General features: G+C 51.9%; 6 protein-coding genes across 6 annotated transcripts; 2 read left to right on the top strand and 4 right to left on the bottom strand.

Annotated features, from left to right (window-relative positions):
• Nucleotides 1-1,362: 1,362 nt before the first annotated feature.
• Nucleotides 1,363-4,531, bottom strand: M438DRAFT_361773 (Pkinase-domain-containing protein). Its single transcript, XM_029907531.1, has 4 exons — nucleotides 4,025-4,531; nucleotides 3,937-3,967; nucleotides 3,558-3,874; nucleotides 1,363-3,507 (listed from the first exon to the last, which is right to left on the bottom strand). Exons 1-4 carry the CDS (start codon nucleotides 4,089-4,091, stop codon nucleotides 1,670-1,672), a joined length of 2,253 nt encoding a protein of 750 aa, XP_029764619.1. The 5' UTR covers nucleotides 4,092-4,531; the 3' UTR covers nucleotides 1,363-1,669.
• On the top strand, nucleotides 3,888-4,810 carry M438DRAFT_83718 (uncharacterized protein). The gene has a single exon (XM_029910348.1). It carries the CDS (start codon nucleotides 4,229-4,231, stop codon nucleotides 4,724-4,726), a length of 498 nt encoding a protein of 165 aa, XP_029764618.1. The 5' UTR covers nucleotides 3,888-4,228; the 3' UTR covers nucleotides 4,727-4,810.
• An 85-nt stretch (nucleotides 4,811-4,895) lies between these two features.
• M438DRAFT_265207 (RhoGAP-domain-containing protein) lies at nucleotides 4,896-8,555 on the bottom strand (the record flags this gene model as incomplete). The annotated part of the gene is made up of 2 exons (XM_029900004.1): nucleotides 4,896-5,377; nucleotides 5,435-8,555. 2 exons carry the CDS (start codon nucleotides 8,553-8,555, stop codon nucleotides 4,896-4,898), a joined length of 3,603 nt encoding a protein of 1,200 aa, XP_029764617.1.
• Nucleotides 8,556-9,831: 1,276 nt separating this feature from the next.
• On the bottom strand, nucleotides 9,832-11,522 carry M438DRAFT_342029 (uncharacterized protein). Its single transcript, XM_029904648.1, has one exon. It carries the CDS (start codon nucleotides 11,322-11,324, stop codon nucleotides 10,032-10,034), a length of 1,293 nt encoding a protein of 430 aa, XP_029764616.1. The 5' UTR covers nucleotides 11,325-11,522; the 3' UTR covers nucleotides 9,832-10,031.
• Nucleotides 11,523-11,830: 308 nt separating this feature from the next.
• M438DRAFT_351695 (uncharacterized protein) lies at nucleotides 11,831-13,116 on the top strand (the record flags this gene model as incomplete). The annotated part of the gene is made up of 2 exons (XM_029906738.1): nucleotides 11,831-11,840; nucleotides 11,993-13,116. 2 exons carry the CDS (start codon nucleotides 11,831-11,833, stop codon nucleotides 13,114-13,116), a joined length of 1,134 nt encoding a protein of 377 aa, XP_029764615.1.
• A 1,603-nt stretch (nucleotides 13,117-14,719) lies between these two features.
• Nucleotides 14,720-17,637, bottom strand: M438DRAFT_264958 (alpha,alpha-trehalose phosphate synthase-like protein subunit; the record flags this gene model as incomplete). The annotated part of the gene is made up of 3 exons (XM_029899980.1): nucleotides 14,720-16,156; nucleotides 16,214-17,558; nucleotides 17,615-17,637. The coding sequence occupies 3 exons, from the start codon at nucleotides 17,635-17,637 to the stop codon at nucleotides 14,720-14,722; spliced, it is 2,805 nt and encodes a 934-aa protein (XP_029764614.1).
• Nucleotides 17,638-18,308: the final 671 nt, after the last annotated feature.

Below are 18,308 nucleotides of genomic sequence, written 5' to 3'. Positions count from 1 at the left end.
TTGTTACATCGTCCATCTTGGAGCTTGAGCCCCGTCGGTGTCGTCTGCTCTTTCCAATCTTATGCTGCATGGACGCTGCAAAGATCATCTCTCACACCTTGGCAGAAACCCGATCGTGGGTGGGTTTCTTCTGCGGCCTGCCCTGAAAGTGCCAGATGACAAGTAGGCAGTGGCATCCGGACTGCAAAGCTTACCCTATTGCGTATTAATTGCCCTGGAGAACGGGGCCACCTGTATAAGCGAGACCGTGTATCATCTTCCCACACCCACAAGCAGATCCGAGTAGGTGTAAGCCCGTGCTACCTTCCTCTTCCTGTCAATCGTCGCGACACTCTTCTTACGGACATTCTTCATCAATAAATGTGACGTGTCGCGGTCCCGGGCACTTCGGCCGAGAATCATCCCATTATCCAGCCAAGGCAGAACCCCCATCACGGAGGGCTTTACCGTAGCACCGTTGCTTGACCAAGCGAGTGCCCACTACCATGTCTCAACGCCAAACCCGCCGTCTTGCGACGGTCAATCTTGCAAGTTGAAGCGCACCACACACGCTCTACATGCTCAATACGAATGTCGAGATCCGAGAGCATCCAACTGTATCGATCCAACGGGCACCTTGGTAGCCTCGTCTTCCCGATGCAGCTACGTGCACTTGCATCATCCTGTTCCTCCAGGAGTCTGCGCTCGCTGGCAACTGCCGGCCGAAAGCATACCGCTTACTCTGCAGACTCTCAAAGACGTCAGAACAAGAATCCCATGTTTTTGAATTCTGTTGGGAAAAACTAGGTATCTGTCGAAGAAGCCTCGTGGACGGCCGTTGTCGTCCGGGGAAGAGCGCCGTCGGGAATCTTGATGTGTGTCTGTCCCAGAACGGCACCATTCCACGGCGACGGGCATGGCTTGTTTGTCGAGCCAAAGGCACAAAGCATGGAGGTGGTCAATATACAAGGCGACCTATTGGCTGAGCCGCCCCTGAGTATCGATGCTTCCAAAATGACAGGTGCACGAACCTTAAGTGGCAGGAGCGAAGAAGAAAAATTTCCTTCTTCGAGTATGAGCCGACTTAAAGTTACGACCTTGTGGAGACCCGTGGTTTTGGAGGCGGACACACCACTTTGCAGCATTTAAAGCCTAGTCAAAGCTCCCTGCAGCCGTTGTCAGCCGGGAAGAAGCAGCGAAACAAGATTCGTAAAAGCAAGATGCAAAGATGCAAAGACGCAAGATGCGAGACAAAGAATACCAAACTTTGCTCTTGCTCTGACATGATCATATCCGATGATGCAAACAGACCAGTAGCAAAGAAAGTAAAAAATGGAAGCACAAGGCTCGAAGACAACACACCCAAGGCAACAGAGTGGGGATATGAGAAAGCAAGACGACGCGTCAACGTGATTACGTGAAAGCAGTCTTTGATTCAATCAGAGAACTGTGTGTTCTGTTCGCTCTTTCTGCAGTAATGTCTTTCTTTTGACCGCGCCCTGCGCATGCAAAATGCCGCTCCTAACGCAACATCAAAACACCAAAGAAAAATGAGGGTGCTGCGATGCTCGCAGCTGACCCCCTCAAGAAAAACATCTACACAGAAGAAGTCTTTACTCACGAACTCCAAGGACCACTAGTCCTCTGCTTCCATTCGGGTGAAGAGCAATAGCAGTGGTTCATGCGTTGCTCAAGCATCTTCGGCCTCCACACGACACAAAACCTCTTCCAACACGCCTTCGAGAAATCCTTCGACGCCCTCGCCCATGCCTACAGGAGCAACGCTATCCCAATGATCAATATCCTTCATGAGGCGGCCAACCTTCGAAACCAGTCTACGGATTTGTTCATGGGCCTGCCTCTTGAGCATAATGTCCTGCGGAGAAGGTGCGGACTTCGACTGCGTATTTGCTGACTTCTGCAGCAAAGAGAGTTGATACGCACGTCGGTGAAGAGCAGCTTCAAGAGCAGGAATAACAACACCAGAGAGCGCGGTGATCTCATCGTTTTGAGGCTGGGCAGGGGGCGAAGGTCCAGTCATCGACGCTGAAGACGAAGACGATGGTCTGCTGCTCGATGAGCTACTTTGCATCGAGTCAAAAGACTGCTGTGTCCTGAGTTGCGCGTCTGAGCCCTGTCTGGCCCTGAGCTGAGCGTCAGAGTCTTGTCGCAATCTGCCTTGGACGTCGGAGCCCTGTCGCGATCTAGCCTGAACATCCGAGTCTTGTCTAGTCCTGCTCTGGGGCTCCAGTGTTTGCGGCTTTGGAGCTGCTGCAGTTGTAGAGAAAGCAGACGAGCTCGGTCTCAATGGGGCCAATACTGGCAGAGGTTGTTGTTGTTGCAGCGACCGCGCCTGTTGTTGCTGCTGCTGCTGCTGTTGGACGCTCAAGGAAGAAGACGTTCGCTCGAGGGTAAAAGGATTCGAAGTTGTCTTTTCAGGCGATCTCGACATGCCATATGGCGGTGCATTGCTTTGCTTCTGGGCAGCGGGTGTTGAGGGTCTAGACGGCTCATTTGGTCGCTCATTAAGAGAGAGGCCCTTCATGTAAGAAGACATGTCAGCAGCAATAGACTGCTGGATAAAATCATCGTTGATCTGCTGTGGCGGTGACTTCAATTGTGCTTGGCTGGCGGCGTGTCTTGAGGCTACCGACTGTGAAGAGCGTGGAGTCTCGGGGGGCGTCTGGGGCACAACCTTCTTGATTGGAGACGGAGGCAGAGGCACCCGAGCAGCGACACTAGGAGAAGGGGGCACCATACTTGACGATGAGCTTGGTCGCTTCGAGGGAGAAAGGTCCCGGGGTAGTGGCGGCGGCGGCATGCTAGGAGCAGCGCGAATAGTGCGACGACTTGAGTTCTCCTCGCCGGCTCTGGAAGCAGCCTGCTTGTTGGGGGACTGTGGCTCAGGTACAGGTGTCTGATTGCGAGTGTTCATGGCGGCCTCGTTCATAACCTTCAGCCCTGGTGCTCTGCGTGAAAGGGGTCTGACCGTACCGAAATCCCAGAGGTCTTCTTCGTCGGAACTACGTGGGGGCGAGACCTCGCGTATGTCCTCATCGTCTTCTTCGCGATCACCGTGGCGTGCCTGCCATCTCTCATATCGTTCGATCAGCTCGGTCAAATAGGTAGTTCTTCTAGCCCTGCGAATCCAAGGGTGCTTGAGAAGCTCTTTAGCGCTGGGTCTCTCTTTCGGCTCCTTGCGCAGGCAAAGGTTGACAAAGTCCTTGAAAGCCTGGCTAAAGTTACCCTCGAGCTGGGGAGGAGGGTTCTTCGGGATCAGAAAAAGGACCTTCATGGGATGAATATCGGCATATGGGGGCTCTCCATATGCCAGCTCCAGAGCAGTAATGCCAAGAGACCAGATATCGGCTTTGTGGTCATAGCCAGACTGCTTGATGACTTCGGGTGCCATCCAGAAGGGGGTTCCCACAAATGTGTTCTTCTTGGTCATGGTGGCGGAGAGCTGTCCAGAAACACCAAAGTCGGCCAGCTTGACTTGTCCATTCGAGCCGAGAAGAATGTTTGCAGCTGTCAGAGTTAGTATAAGAAACGTCTTTGAAGCCTCCATATCATCTCACCCTTGATATCTCTGTGGAGCTTGTTGTCGTTATGCAGGTATTCCAGACCCATGAGCAGCTCGCGGATGATGATGATAATGTATTCTTCAGGAATGCTGCCTGGTCTCATAAGGTTGCCGCAGCTGCCGCCAGAACAGTACTCCATAATGATCCACAGATCTGAGCCTTTGAGATATGATCCATAGTATTTTGTCGTGTAGGGCGAGTTGAGACCCGAGAGGATGGAGATTTCCTGGATGATATCGTCGACCTCGTCTTCGGCGTTCTCGACGTCAATAACCTTGATGGCAACGGCTTGTCCGGTACGCTTTTCAACTCTGTGGACAACAAGTGGTTAGCGGCTGGCTACTATGTGAAGGTGAAGATGTGTGCGACTCACCCCTTGTAGACCTTTCCGAAGCTGCCACCACCTGTTGCTTTGTGTCAGCATGCACTACGCCATATTCATTCAACGCGCATGTCCTCACCAATGCAGGCCTGCTTCGTGTACAGAGTCTCTGGGTCTACTGCCCCTCCTCCAAATGCAGAAGCCATGTCGCAGTTGCTGTTGCGAATCGAAGCTTGCGCCCAGCTGCGTCTTGTAACCGCCGAAAGTGATATTCGATGTTTCGCCTGGTGCAGTACAGTGCCAAAGTCGCAAGGATTGCTGCAGATCTAATCTATTCGTCGTGATGGGGCGTGTGTCTCGTTGCGTTCGTTACTATTTTGGGGAAGCGCTGATGTCGTCAAACCAGCAACGACACAGGCATGGGCGAAGGGAAGTGTCGGCGGTCGAGTCGGGCGTCGGAAGGATCGAGATTCAAGGCGGACGGAAGGTGCTGAATGAGAGTGGCATCAACCAGAGAAAAAGAGAGAGCTCTTGTTTACCCAGCAATCTTGCCGTCCAATGCGAGCGGCTGTTGTTGACTCGAACTTGGTTTGTTGATGTCCTGCGTCCCGACCCGACGACGGCCGTGCACCTCCGCACTCACTTGTCAAGCACACCTCCACCGTCTATCCTCACCTTCTTCAAGTCACTTTTGCTTAACCGCGTCTTTGATCGGAATATTAAAACACTATCTATGATGCTCTATTTGCAATCTGTTCCTGAGCCGAAAACATTTGTGCCGGAAATGCTCAGTAGCCGCTGCTACGACGAGGGGAATCTCAAAACTACGAAAAAATACTGAATAATTATGTAGAGAAATGCAGGACAATCTGCGGCCTTCTACTCCGCCCTGATCATGCGTAGCGGGCCGTTTCTTCGTGTACATGAAACCGTCGCTCTGTCCGTCATTGCCTTTGAACGCCTTTAAACTCATTTGAATCTTGATGATAGCAGTCTGCCCTTTGCTACTCTTACTCGACGTTCTCAGCTTCTCGAAGACGGCTGAGAGCAGGCTCTCGCTGTCCCATGGGTCCAAGGTTCATGAACAATGTGTTACTCTCCCTCTTTGCCTGCTTGCTCATTGGGTTGCTCAATTGTGTTGCGCGGCTTCCGTTTTGGCCAGAGAATCTGTCATTTTGTGGATTCGGTCCGTTCTCCTTGTGTGCCAATTGAGAGGACGTAAGACTGGCATCATAACCATCGCGGCTAGAAGGCGCCGACTGCTGGTAGAAACTCGTCTGGTTATAGCTGGGCGTGGACACTTCACTAGATAGCTTCTGTCGAGGTGACCTAACACTCTCAGGTGTCACCCCCGAAAGTGGCGTGTCTACAGGGTAGGCTGTGACTGGAGTGGTTATGTCGATTGGAGCACCAAAAATTCTGTCATTCTCCATGACGAAGAGGGATATAAGTGGAGCCGGTATGTTAAGTGTTGGCGCAAAGACAATGCCGACTGTTTTGACGTCAGTATATTCAGCAGGTCTCATGACATAGGAACGATGTAACTCACCATTTCGAACACTCATCTTGTTCACACTCTCTCTATCAACAATCTCGCGTAAGAACGTGCTTAGAATATCCAGCAGCTCTCGATTCGCCCTAGGAAGCTTATTCACAAGTACATTGAACACTTCGACCTTGATCTTTTCATCCAAGTCCAGACCCTTGAGAAATTCAAGGTGATGTTCTCTTGTAAGTATACTAGCCGGCAACTCTCGGAGGTAGAGCTTGAGTAAGCTTGCAACGGCATGAATGTCATAGTACTGGCCCTCGAGCAGTTTGACATCTCCTTCGGTATTGAAGCGTTCCCTGAGTGCTTTGATGACAATATTTGAGCCAGAAAGGCGGAAGATTCCTTCCTCAGAAGACGCATTCTTTGCCCTCAGGTACTCCACAGAACGATAAACCACGGCTGGCAGGTGTACAGGGACATCCGACGGCGGCGCAATCTCCACAGCTTCAGCCAAGGGAGCACCAAAGACTGGTCTGACAAGAACAGGCGACTCGCTTTGGACCAGATCCTTAGGTATGCTGCCAGGAACTGTGTCGGACGATGACCGACCCCTGAAGCCAAAGATGCTTCGCTTCTTGTCCTTGGTCTGGGTTACAGGTTCTCTCTTGTTGCCCCACGACTCTGCATTCTGAATTACAGTGCCATTAGTTGGGCCAGAGATTTGAGGGTGGTGGTTTGAGTCATGGTGTTGCTCGTTGTCGCCAATTGCTGGTGAGCCAACTGGCGAGGGCGTGGCTAGTTCGCGATTAGGACCAATGATCGGCGCTTCAGCGGGCATCGTAGCTTGATATGGAATACTGCGTAGCATCGAAGAGCTGTCCGACTGTCTCGAACTCGCTGAAGAAATATCGTTCATTGATTTCTGGAGACGTGGACTGCGCACTGCATGCATGGAATCTTGCTTTCGTAGCGCTGTAGGAGATACAATCTGATCGACATAGTGCAATAGAGCCTCAACCCAGGAGTCGCGTTCCTCGTCGCTTTCTGCGCAAAGCACATGGCGCACGTGGTTCGAAGAATCTTTGCGTTTTGGCTCGAGGATTAAGAAGGCGTGTCGGTATTCGCTGTCAGAATCATCTTCGCTATGATGTGTTGAGTTTTGTGCCTGTTTACCAATCTGCGCATTCGACAGCTTGATTGAGCCCAAAATAGCGCCGCCAGGGGCTTCAAAATACTTGAGAGTGGGCCCGTCCAGAACGAAATATCTGGCCTTCCAACCACCGAAGTTCTTTCCACGTTTGGTCAGGTAGCCATCTTTGCGCGCGCCTCCACCTTGTGGCACTGGAGCTTTGGCCGCGTTTGTTGGTTCTGGAGTGAAGTACTCGGGCATATCGGGTCCAATTGCGTCAGCAGTCAAGAACCCGCAGATGATGACAGCAGCTTGATCGTCCATAGGAGTATCGAGCATACTGTCAAAATAGAAGCTTAACGCATTCCTGCGAGCATCCATCCGAGCAGGAGCGTGGCCAGTGAACAAAGAACGATCAGGGAGCTTTGTTCTGAAATTTGACGCAGTTTTAATTTGTTGGTCAAAGACGGACATGGCACTCAATGACTTCTCCACCCGCCATAATTGCGTTCTGTTGGACCTAGCAAAAACAGCAAGCGTGATGACGGGGTTCTCCTCGGATAGTTTAGGTGCCATATAACTGTGTCTTGAAGGTCGCAAACGTGATGAGTCGACTTTCACATAGATCGAAGGAAGAGCGTTCGGGGGTAAAAGGAGACCAGGATACTGGTCTGACATAAAGCCTCGGTAGACCTCGCCAGGAGATCTTGGAGCAGGCGCGTACGAAGACGGCTCAGGCTCCGCAACATGCGATTGAGAAGGGACCGCGAGCCTATCAGACATGGAGGTTGCGGCGAGCGCCTGATACGTCTCAGCTCGAGCCAAATGGGGAGATGCAAACGAGAGAGGTGTCTGTGGTGGCATTGGAATAGGTTGGCGTGGAGCACGTGGTGACAAAGGCATCTGACCTCCGACTCTAGGCGAGAGAGGTATTGACGACATTGTCTGTTTCATGGCTCTAGGCATGGGTGAGTTCATGGGTCTGTCACCAGGACGAGGACTCATGGGTAGACCGGGGCTTAGAACAGTCAGAGATACAGGATGCCGTTTAGGTTGGGCAGGGGCGTCTGCTGACACCATCTGGCCCATGCTCTGGAATGTTTGCACCTGAGCAAGCTGAGGAGAACCAAAATCGATCGTTTCGGTGTCACTGAGTACACCTTGATCCGTATCACTGAGAAGGCCTGGGTCTGCGTCTAGATCTGCAGGGGCAGGGACACGTCGACCGATGGCAGGAGGAGGAGCACTTCTACTGCTGGCTTGAGCTGGCTCTTTGTGTGGGCCCTCGCCTGCCAGCGTCTCCCTTGACCTGTCATCGTCTGCCCTGGTCTTCTTCCTTCCTCTGGAAAGCGGAGGTGTTTCATCCGAGTCCGAAGCTTCACGAAGCATAGTAGGAGCGTTTGAAAGGTCGAGTGGGGCAGGCTTCTCCTTGCGTAATCTCTGATTCGGGCTTGAGAAAGACTTAGGCGATAACACATGCGGAGCGTCAGGAAGCAGGGGGGTCTTCGGACCATTCGCAGAAGAGCGAACTGGAATGCCAGGCAAGGATGATGCGGAAGCCGATGTCTGTACGCGGTTGGGACGCGAAGGGCGGGATGGCAAGCTATCCAGAGAGTTGCTCGTCGGTAGTGGTGGACTAGAAGCGGGTAGGTTGGGAGACTGACTGTCAAGGCTGGCAGATCCTAAACTTTCTCTCATGGTGGGAGGACGAGAGGATTGTTCGCCGAGTATGTCCTTGAGCCTTTTGCGATACTTTTCCTTCTCTTTGAGTGTCCGCTCCAGGTCCTTGTTAAGTCCGAGGATCATGGCTCGTTGCTTCTCCACGAGCCTCCATAGCTGAGTGGTATGTGTCGAAGCCGACTGTTTCTCTTGTAACAACTTTGCGATGGCGGCCTCAGGAGAGCCGGCGGTAGCGATCAGGGTGGGTACGTCGGTGATGTCCAGAGATGTAGCCGACTGCGAACGTGCGATGGGTTGCGGGGCGGTCGATGAGGAGAGCGAGGATAGAGTCGAATCCATCGAGACGGTGCGCTGCGCTGCGGACGACATGGGTACGGGACTGCCGCGCTGAACAGCAGCAGATGATGCTAACGGGGCCATAGTAGGAGAGGCTTCCGTCGACTTCGAAAAGGCATGGGAAGCGCGCAGGCGACGGATGCTCTCTAGCGGCCTGGTTTGATCGGGTCGCCCATGCGCGAGTGGGAGTTGACGAGTGCCAGATGGCGGCTGTTCGTGACGGGTCTTCGGTAGGGTAGCAACAGGAAGCTGATACGTCTCGGTGGGTTGGTCGGCCTGCATCGACATGTTCAAACAACAAGAACTACTATCTGCAGCCTATGACGCTAGCGCCCTTCATTTAATGCCACTCTTTCCGTCTGGCGTGACACTTGTCGATGCGATATGATGGTCAATATCTCTGACTTTGGCTCGTCGTCTCTGGCATGCGCTCGTTCAAGAAGGAACAATCGTCAGCAAATTATTTTACCCTGTACCGTTCCTTCCCTCGCCTAAACACCAAGCACTTTGAAGCCTCTTGACTCGTCCCGCCAAAGCCGTTATGTTTCCAGTCTCTAGATCCAATCTGCCCCGACGAATCAGCTCTCTTGTAGCCCTACTTTTCGGGCACAAGGACAATCACTTCTTGTCACACGTCGCTGCATTCGTCCCCAATCCTCTCCTGGACCTTGCTTGATGTTGCTTCCCAATCTGACAGACTAATTTCCACGACTCTCTATTCCAGAGATCAAGCCAGAGATCATCAAGCCACCCCCGGCTTTAAGCCTAATCCGAGACACCTCGCTTGCCGTTCCATTCGATTCAGACGTTGCCATGCTTGTCTCTACTTCAGTCCACCAAGATAGAGAATCGATATGATAGATAGCAGATAGACCTAGATAGTGTCTTTGTCTTCGGAAAAATTATATCAATGACGTCTCCATGAATTTGAGGCTCATATCCCTGAAGCAGGTCTTTCTGTGGAGGTTTGACTTTGACAGGGTTTATTTTAATTATATGCGACGGCCCGCTGCTTCCCTCGTTCCAGCTTTCTTCTCACCTCCAGACCCATATTATACACTTGGTCCAAGGAATAGGGCAAGCTGTTCTGGGTGAGCCAATACAAAGCGCGTGGTGTTCTCTTACCCGGCGAACGCATGCCTCGTCTCTCTCTTACTGTTGGGATACGAGAGTTGGAACGCACAGGGTCCTCAGAAAAGCGTAGGCTTCTCTGAAAGTGCACATTAGGTCTTAACTCCGTGACTCCTCGGAGCTACCTTTCAACAAATGGACGTTTCAACAAGAATACGCAGAGAACATGAAATGCCATGCGCTTGATAGTGTAGAAATTTCACGCGGATATTATTAATATTCTCTCCTCTAACGATACGTCAAACCCACCGGACCACCAAGTATAATAGAAGATTCGTTATGCACATATGATTCGTTCCCAGTTTAATCTTCCCTTGCCCACAAAGCACCAAAACTCCTTCGCTGCGATTATGAATTTATAGCTATCGAAATCATTCATCATGAGCCCGCGAATCGAGGCATCTGAGCCGGTACAAACTCAGGTTCGTCGTCTACCGCCTCTTGTGGATCAAAGCTTGGGAACGGGACGGTGTCGCTGCCTGTTGACCTGTCGTCCTCGGCTGATGCAGAAGATATTGGTAACTTGTGCTCCTGCGTATGACCGGTGGACTCGTCGCGCGTGGTATCCGGGCTTGGAGCAGGCTTTGGTTCCGCAGAAGACGACATGTGCTCCATAGGCGATGGCTCACTGACGCTCAGTCCGCGTTTCAGTGCAAGACCTCGGGCAGCGTCTCTTTTCTCAGCAATGGCAGTTTCTTCCTCTTCTCGCAGTCTTTCCTCTTCTTGCTTAAGCTCAGTCATGGATGGTATGGACTTGGGCTCGCGCTCTATTATGGCTTCTCTTGATGGTGAGGAGCTAGCTACTCGAGATCGTCGTTTCGAGCTACGCGTACTTCTGCTTGACATGGTTCGAGTCGACATCCTAGAGCCAGTGCTTGGACGCTTCCCAGGGCGGCGTGGTTTACCATTACTGTTGACGTCTTCTAGTCCGGCGCCTGTAGTGCGACGCTCCAAAACCATGGCGAATTCATCGTCAAGCTCGTGAGCATCGTCTTCGTCCTCGCTTGGGAAGAGATCTCCCCTCGAACTGAACGAATCGACGGTGGCATTGCTCCCAGTGGTATTGCTTCTCTTTCTAGGAGAAAAATCGTCGTTCTCTTCTGCGAGTGGGGGCATTGTCCTTGAGGCGCCAGGATGTTCTTGCAGATCGGCGGCTGAGGGCTTGTAGCGCAAGGCCTTGCCGCTGGTGATTTTACTGGAAAATTTGCCCAGGAAACCAAAGTAGGAAGTAGCAGGTATAAGGGTCGGATCGGTATCAGGATCATCTCGTGGCTGAGGTTTGCGATGGCCGTACTTGTCCCGGCGAGCACCATAGCTCATGGCACGCTCGCGGGCAGGTTGATCTGACACGGTGCCAGCGCCATAGCTTGCATCTTCGGTATCCCATGCCAACAGACCGGCAGTCTCATCATCATCCCAGTCGTCATAGAAGTCGAAGCTCAGCTCGGGACGGGCGCGTGAACGGGCGCGGCTACGGCGTAGACGGTCGTCACAGCATGGTACGCAGGAAGAACAGGACTGGAAGCAGTTTCCGATGGAAGAAAAGCAGGGACCCAGGTATCTATGGGAAAAGGTGAAGATGTTGGCCTGGGCGGACTCATTGGCCGACTCGATGGTCTGCGAGATCTCGTTGATGGTCCGGCGGAAGCGAGGATCGCTGCGTCGATACATGGCGGCCGAGTGGCATCAGTCGAGCCTGTGTCGGAATTAATTGTAGGAGAGATGACAGCTGGAGCAGACGGCAGACGGCAGACGGTAGGATGATGACAATGGCGTGCCTTAGGCTTTGAGACCTTGACGCCTCGGCGTAGCATGCGACTGCGATTGGGCTCCGCCTTCGGATGTCATCCGGGCGCATGCGGAGAAGAGAGGAGAGATGGATAAGATAAGATGACCTGTCAAGGCGGGACTGCTCTTGGCAAAGGAGAAAAGGCAAAAACTTCGAATAGGCGGGCTGCGCGGGCCTAGATGGCGGTGCCGCAGCGCGATTGCAGCGAGTGTGGCCTAGACCTTGGACGACCTTGACCATCGGCCAGCGTTCGTTGACAGACACAAATTCAACATGTAAAACAAACTGCTCCAATCTACCGTCCTACGCCCCGTCCGCCCTTTCCTGACTCTTGCTTGTCTCCGGCAGCCATTTGTCGTGCGCCCTTGCTGTCTGTCACTCGACAACCATGCACTACAGTAAGCCACCCTTTTTTTCGAGACCGCCAACGTCCCTGCCGAGTACCTTGCCCTTGTTGCTGTCGTTCATGCCTTGTACCGGCCCTACTGCCGCCGTGCCTGCCTGCTGCCCGCCCTGTTCCCGTCGTGCCATTGCTCACATGCCCTGTTAGTTCGCTTCCTCAAGACCCCCAAGGTCACCGTCGACAACGGCTGCACCTCGCTCACAGCTGTCATCACACTCACTACCGACCTGGGCGAGACTTTCTACCCCCGTGACATTCTGCTCGCCGTGAGCCTGCGCCAACCTGAGTACGATGGCGACATTTACATCCGCCGCTCTCTGCAATGGAAGCAAGACATGCGCTCCCTCAACATCTCCCTCGACTTGACCCATACCGAGATTGACTGGCCCGCCAGGCTGCATGTCCACACAAAAGCTGATGGCCACATGACGGACCGCTTTGAAGAACATCACTCTCGTGGTCACCTCCCCGGAATCGTCTCCGTCTGGAGCGAGTACTTGAATCCGACCAAGGGCAAATTCGAGACACGCAGACGGGTCGAGCGCCGCTTCACTCCCTTGACGGGCCGCTCCTTGAATATCTACGAAGACACTGGTGAGAGTATTGCCCGTCATCTGTGGGACGGCAGTCTCTCACTGACCGCATACCTCGATCGTGTCGTTGCTCTGCGCTCTGTCCACGAAGAACCTCTGCTTGAGAGCGTCCTGTCCTCCGCCACATACAAAAAACTGAATGTGCTAGAACTGGGCTGTGGTTGCGGTGTCGTCGGCATTGGCCTTGCTCAGACTGTCACTGATTGTCATGTCGTACTCACAGACCTGCCCGAGGTCGACGAGTTGGTCGAACGCAATATCGAAGCCGCCAACCCTGCCATGTCTTCGACTATCGAGTTTGCCGCTCTGGATTGGGAGGCTCCGTTGCCAGCAAAGGTTGCCTCTCGCGCTTTCGACCTTATTCTGGTCGCCGAATGCATCTACAACAGCGACAGCATTCCTCCATTGGTAGACACACTTGAACGCCTCGTTCAACGCTCCCCAAGAGCCGTCATCCTCATCTCGACAAAAGTCCGTCACGAGAGCGAAGCCATGTTCTGGGATCTTTTCCACCAAAAGGGATTCAAGCAGAAGTCAAGGACCTCGCTACCGGTACCTGGTGAGCCCGGTCATGGTTACGGTGATAGTGCTACTGCGGTTGATGTCTACATCTATCAAGGCCCTAATCCAAGGAGCAGTCACTCGCCGGGAAGCTCAAAACCTGTCAGCCCCGCTTAGATGGGACTTAACGGCCTGCACTCATTTTTATTCGGCATCGCAATTCCATTGGGCGTTTCTGCTTCGGTCACCACATTCTCCCTGCGGGAGAGCTCATTCATCATCCTGGGGAGGCAAGGCGTTTCATCAAAGGCGTGATTTACAATTCAAAAGGCATGACAAGGATATGAGTTGCGGTTGGTGCGCGAGATGTTTTCTATGACTTCTGTTTCTTCTCTTCTATAATTCCTAGCTCCTGAAGGGCGTCAAAATGCCATGACCTGTTTTTCGTTCTACCTCAAGTCCCTTCCTCGGACCTGTACTGGCTGAGCCAGCTGCGTGTGTTGAGCCACGCCATGATCACGTTGACCAATACAACAACCCTTGCATTCCTTTTTTGTTCCACCCAACCAAAACAACCACCACGATCTCATACCATGCAGCCATCCATCCAAGAAAACAGTCGTCCTCACGGCTGGCTGCTATACATACATAGAGCAAAGCAGGCGCAAACAACCATCCCCAAAACAACAAAAACATGATCCTGGCAATGGGCGGAATCGAACCGCCGTCGGGTCGGCGTTGCTGGAATTTAACCTCCACAACGACACATGCTACCACTACACCACATCACCTTAGCTTGTAAGGGTTGAATCCGGTTGGCCAGATTCAGGATCTTGGAGAAGTGCTTCGCCGTGATAGTATATATTCCACGCGATGACTGGAAGATCAAGGGATGGTGGACTGAGGAGCCATCTCTCGTGATTAGTGACTCGAAATTGCCTCGAAGCCTCGAGAACGAATATTCGATGCAAGACTTTTCTGTTTTGTGGGGTTGATTGGGGTATTGTTTCGGAGTTCGTGGATTTATGGTTGACGGTATCACCCTGGCCGTTTGCTTTGAGCGACGATATGGGTCGTCAACGATATCTACACTGGCTTCATCCGCCCTCCTAAGGAGCCAGATAAGTGGGCTATCCATCAAGTCTGACTTGTATTTGATATATGGCATTGGGAGTCACTTTCGGTTTTAGAGGTTTCTTGTCTCGAGGAACAATCAAACAATGCATGTGTAACGCGCCACTCTGACCTTCATCAAGACGAACAACGGTGAGAGAACGTGGTCAACTTTACAAATCAAGCATTTGAGGTGTGCAATTCCATTCTCCACTTGATACGAAGGACATGAAGTCGGTCCATGTGAACGTGAAAAGTCATCGACCATTGAATGACTGACTCGATGTGCCGAGCCTTGTTACCTGGAATGTGGTCAAACAGCTTGTCCCCACAGTGAGATCAGTTTGACCAAAATCAGTCAAACACGCGCTAACCAAATGATTTAAACCACAAAAAAACTTCAATGAGAAATACTGGGAAAAGATGTTCATGCAACAGACGTGACTTCATTTAGACTACTCATCTATCATCATGCATAGGGCGGAAACATCGACGCTCCCAAGAGCAAAAGAAGGATGAAAAAAAAAGAAACAGAAGCAAACTACTAGTACAATCTCAACCATCAACTATCAGCCTTGCAGAGTGACCCCGATCATCCATACCCCATTACTAAAGCAATCAACATTCTGAAAGCCTTTTGCCGGTGTTAAAATGCCGAAGACGCCAACTAAGAACCCGTAGTAAGGAGAACGGAGGGGCGGCGACTGCTAGATCCTTCGCGGGCACCTTCATATGAGAAGTTTGACAACTTTTGCAGTGCGCTGATGAGACCAGTGGTACCTTGGGTGATGGTGGTCATGGCTTGGGTGTTGCGCTTGCCCACACTCACAGTGGTGACATTGGCCACCTTGCCCTGTTCTGAAAGCTCGTTGGCCCACTGGAAGATGGTCTCGTCTTCACGGTCGTTGCCGGCCACAAATAAGAAGTCGGGTGGTGTACGTCCCTTGCCTTCGATGTTCTTCTCGCGAAGCTTTTCGAAGATATTCGTTGCTGCTGAGCCTTTGCTCCAGTCAAGCGACTCAACATAGACTGCCTTGCTTGTAGGGATGGCCTGCACTCTGTAGCTTTGGCAGCTGTCATTAATGTGGTTCGCGCAGTCTCCTGCTTGGGCACGAGCGGCGTCGGGATCTACTGCCTTTTCGTAATGGAAGACGAGCGAGCAGTGACGTTCTTCGATCCATGATCCCTCAACACGCTCGGCGTAGTACTGGAAGATTGATTTGACATCCTTCTTCCAAGCAGCACACGCTTCGATGTCTGCGAAAGCTGTCCACTCGTCGTCGGCGGCACCCCACTCACGAAGGAAACATCCATTCTCTGCGATGACACCAAGTTTGGGAACTTGGCGGAACAGACGTTGCAGCTCCTCGGGGGTACGACCGGACATGACGTAGACAAGATTCTTTTTGTCAGACAACAGCTCGTTGAGGGTATCGAGGACACGTTGAGGAGAAGTCAAGACGACGTCCTTGTCTGTACCATAAGTAGCGAGCGTACCTTCGTAATCCAGGATGAAGACTCTGCGCTCTGCTTGCTTGTACTTTTGAGCAAGCGAGGTGACTGACAAACGAGGAATCGACATTGCGTCGCGAGAGAATTGTTCCTTGGACGCCTTGTTAAGAGAGTCGCTCAGACGGGTTACCCAGTAATCTCCAGTTTGGTGATGTACGACATGCGAAAGCTTGGTGTAGCGGCGCTCCTTCTCTTCGGGAGACATCTCCAGAGCAAGCTTGATGGCCTCAGCACACTTCTGGTAGTCCCATGGGTTGACAGAGATTTCACTGCCACCAAACACCGAGGCACTACCAGTGAACTCGCTAAGAATCAGAGGACCAAACTTCTTCTCCGTTGAAGCTCCGTCCTGACAGAGAACATACTCGTGAGCTGTCAAGTTCATACCCTCGCGGAGAGAGGTGATCATCATGACATCAGCAACAGTAAGCAAGGCAACATATTGCGAGAATGAGATGTCTTGCTTCAAGAAGACCAAGGGTTGATGCGCAAGCGTTGAATGCACAGAGTCAATACGTGTGTTGATGTCCGAAACAGTGGCCAAAAGCTCACTGTTCTCTGTGGTGGACGTAGCGACTTGCAAGAGAACAACCTGTAAAGTCATTGTCAGTGATGTAAAACAAAAAAACCGAGAATGCAGTTGACTCACGTTCTGACGCCATTGTGGGTATTTGTTGAGGAACAGCTCATAAGCAAGTAGCTTCTGTCTGACACCTCTGACATTGTCCAGCTTGTCACGGGCAACAATCAAGTGTTTGCCCTTGTATCTCTCTTGGATCACCTTGATCCACTCCTGCACCTCTGGCTCCTCTCTGGCCTTGGCCATGCCTTCGGGATCCACACCGATAGGTTCATGGCTGACGTTGACAAAACGTTCTTCTAATTGTACTCCCTCGGGTGTAGCTTCAACCGTAAGAAGGCGACTGCAGGTTTGCAGGAAGTGATGTGCATACTCCTTAGTCTGGAAGGCCACAAGGTTGGCACCGAGCATACCCTCAAGAAGCTCAGTACGAGTGGAGAGACATCTGAAAACTTCCGAAGAGGGGAATGCCGCATGAAGGAAGAAACCAATCTGGGCATCAGGTAGTCTCTTGCGGATCATGCCAGGAACCAGGAGAAGATGGTAGTCGTGAACCCAAATGATGTCGCCACGCTTGTAGTTTGCAATAATCTTGTCCGCAAAGTTTTGGTTGACATTTCTGTAAAACTCCCAAGAGTGGTCTTCGTACGCCTTACTCTTTGGATGGTCCGGAATCTGATAATGGAAGACTGGCCAGAGGATAGTTTTGCAGTAGTGAGTGTAATGTCCGTTGATATCACGATCTGATGGGAAGACAGTCACGGCGTCGTATTCGTTAGCAAGCCTGTCAGATATCTCTTCCTTCTTGGAATCGACTAGAGCATCGGTAGGGAATCCGAGGGTGCCAACCCAGATCTTTTGGAAATCCTCGTCAGACCTCGAAGCATCGTGAGCGCGAACGGCATTGATCAAGCCACCATTACCTTGAATGGCAGGCTCAACGGTCCAGGTCTTTCTAGCAAAGTTTCCAACGTTGCTGCCTCTGCGCGTGGTTCCAGTTGTCGGTCTGCGCTTTCTCTGAGCCGTGAATTTGGCCATCAGTTCCGGGTCCTTCTTCTCCGATTTTACGTAGTCGAGGATGCTGCCAGATGGGAGAGGACCGGCAGTAGATTTAGGCTGATTCAAAAACTGCGCAGCAGCGCCCCACTCCGGAGGGGCTGCTTCAGTACGAGCAAGAGAACGCGGGTCGCCGGGTTTGGTCCTGGGGTCATTTTGTACTTGAGTAAAGAAATCGTCCTGCTTCTCCTCTGCAGGAGTCTTGGGAGGTACAGGAGGACCATTGAACAAACTTGCCGCTGTGTTTGCGATGTTCTTCATATCAGTTGCGGACGCAGCACGACTGTGCATTCGCTGCGGATTCGGCCTTTTAGGTGCCTCTGGTTCATCATGAAAGTCAACCGTATACGGCAGGAACCTGTTTGACTTAGCACATTGTTCTAACGTCGAATTTCGTGTTATCACAATACTCACAAGCTAGCGACGAATGTCGACATGATGTGTGTAGGAGAATGTGCTGATGGCGAGAAAGCCTAGACGTGGACCCTGTGTCGAGTGGCCGATGTTTCACCAAAGCGATAGCTACCTAGGTGAGAGACGTCGTCGTAGGTGAGGAGGGATCAACCCAAGTTATGACCGGTGCTTGTAGGAAGAAGAAGATAGGTACTATCAGGTTTATAGGGCCCTCCAGAAACTTCTGTAGACAAAGCGATGGACGTGCGTGCCTGTTATGCAAGAGTGACGGTCGAGCTTTCCGAAATAGACTAGCAGCTTTGTCGCCGCGCGCGTCGAACCCCGAGGTTTTTCTCTTGGCCTGTTTGCCTGCTGCTGTCAGTTTCAGAATTGTTGACTTCAAGTCGCGGCTTTTTTGTCAAACAACAACTTCGTGAAGGTCAGAAGTAACACCTATTTGTAAGAACGTGTTTGCAAAGTTGTAAGCATGTGCCTCTATTCCGGTCGCGAAGAACAAGTAGTTACAGGGAGATCATGACCAACTTTGCCCTGTTTACAAGCTAATCCCTGTGCGTGACGATCGGCGCAAAAAACAGGCACCCGAAACTGCCCGCTGGGCGCTGCCATCGAAGTTGTGAACTTGCGATTTCCTTGCCATGATCGTACAAGTGACGCATGTTTACCAGCGATTGAGACACGTCCAAGACCCACCACC

The sequence above is a fragment of the Aureobasidium pullulans genome, assembly GCF_000721785.1.
Source record: "Aureobasidium pullulans EXF-150 unplaced genomic scaffold scaffold_2, whole genome shotgun sequence".
NCBI classification, from domain to species: Eukaryota; Fungi; Ascomycota; class Dothideomycetes; order Dothideales; family Saccotheciaceae; genus Aureobasidium; species Aureobasidium pullulans.
Note: the sequence above shows the minus strand (reverse complement) of the source record. Positions and strands in the feature narration are given on the sequence as shown.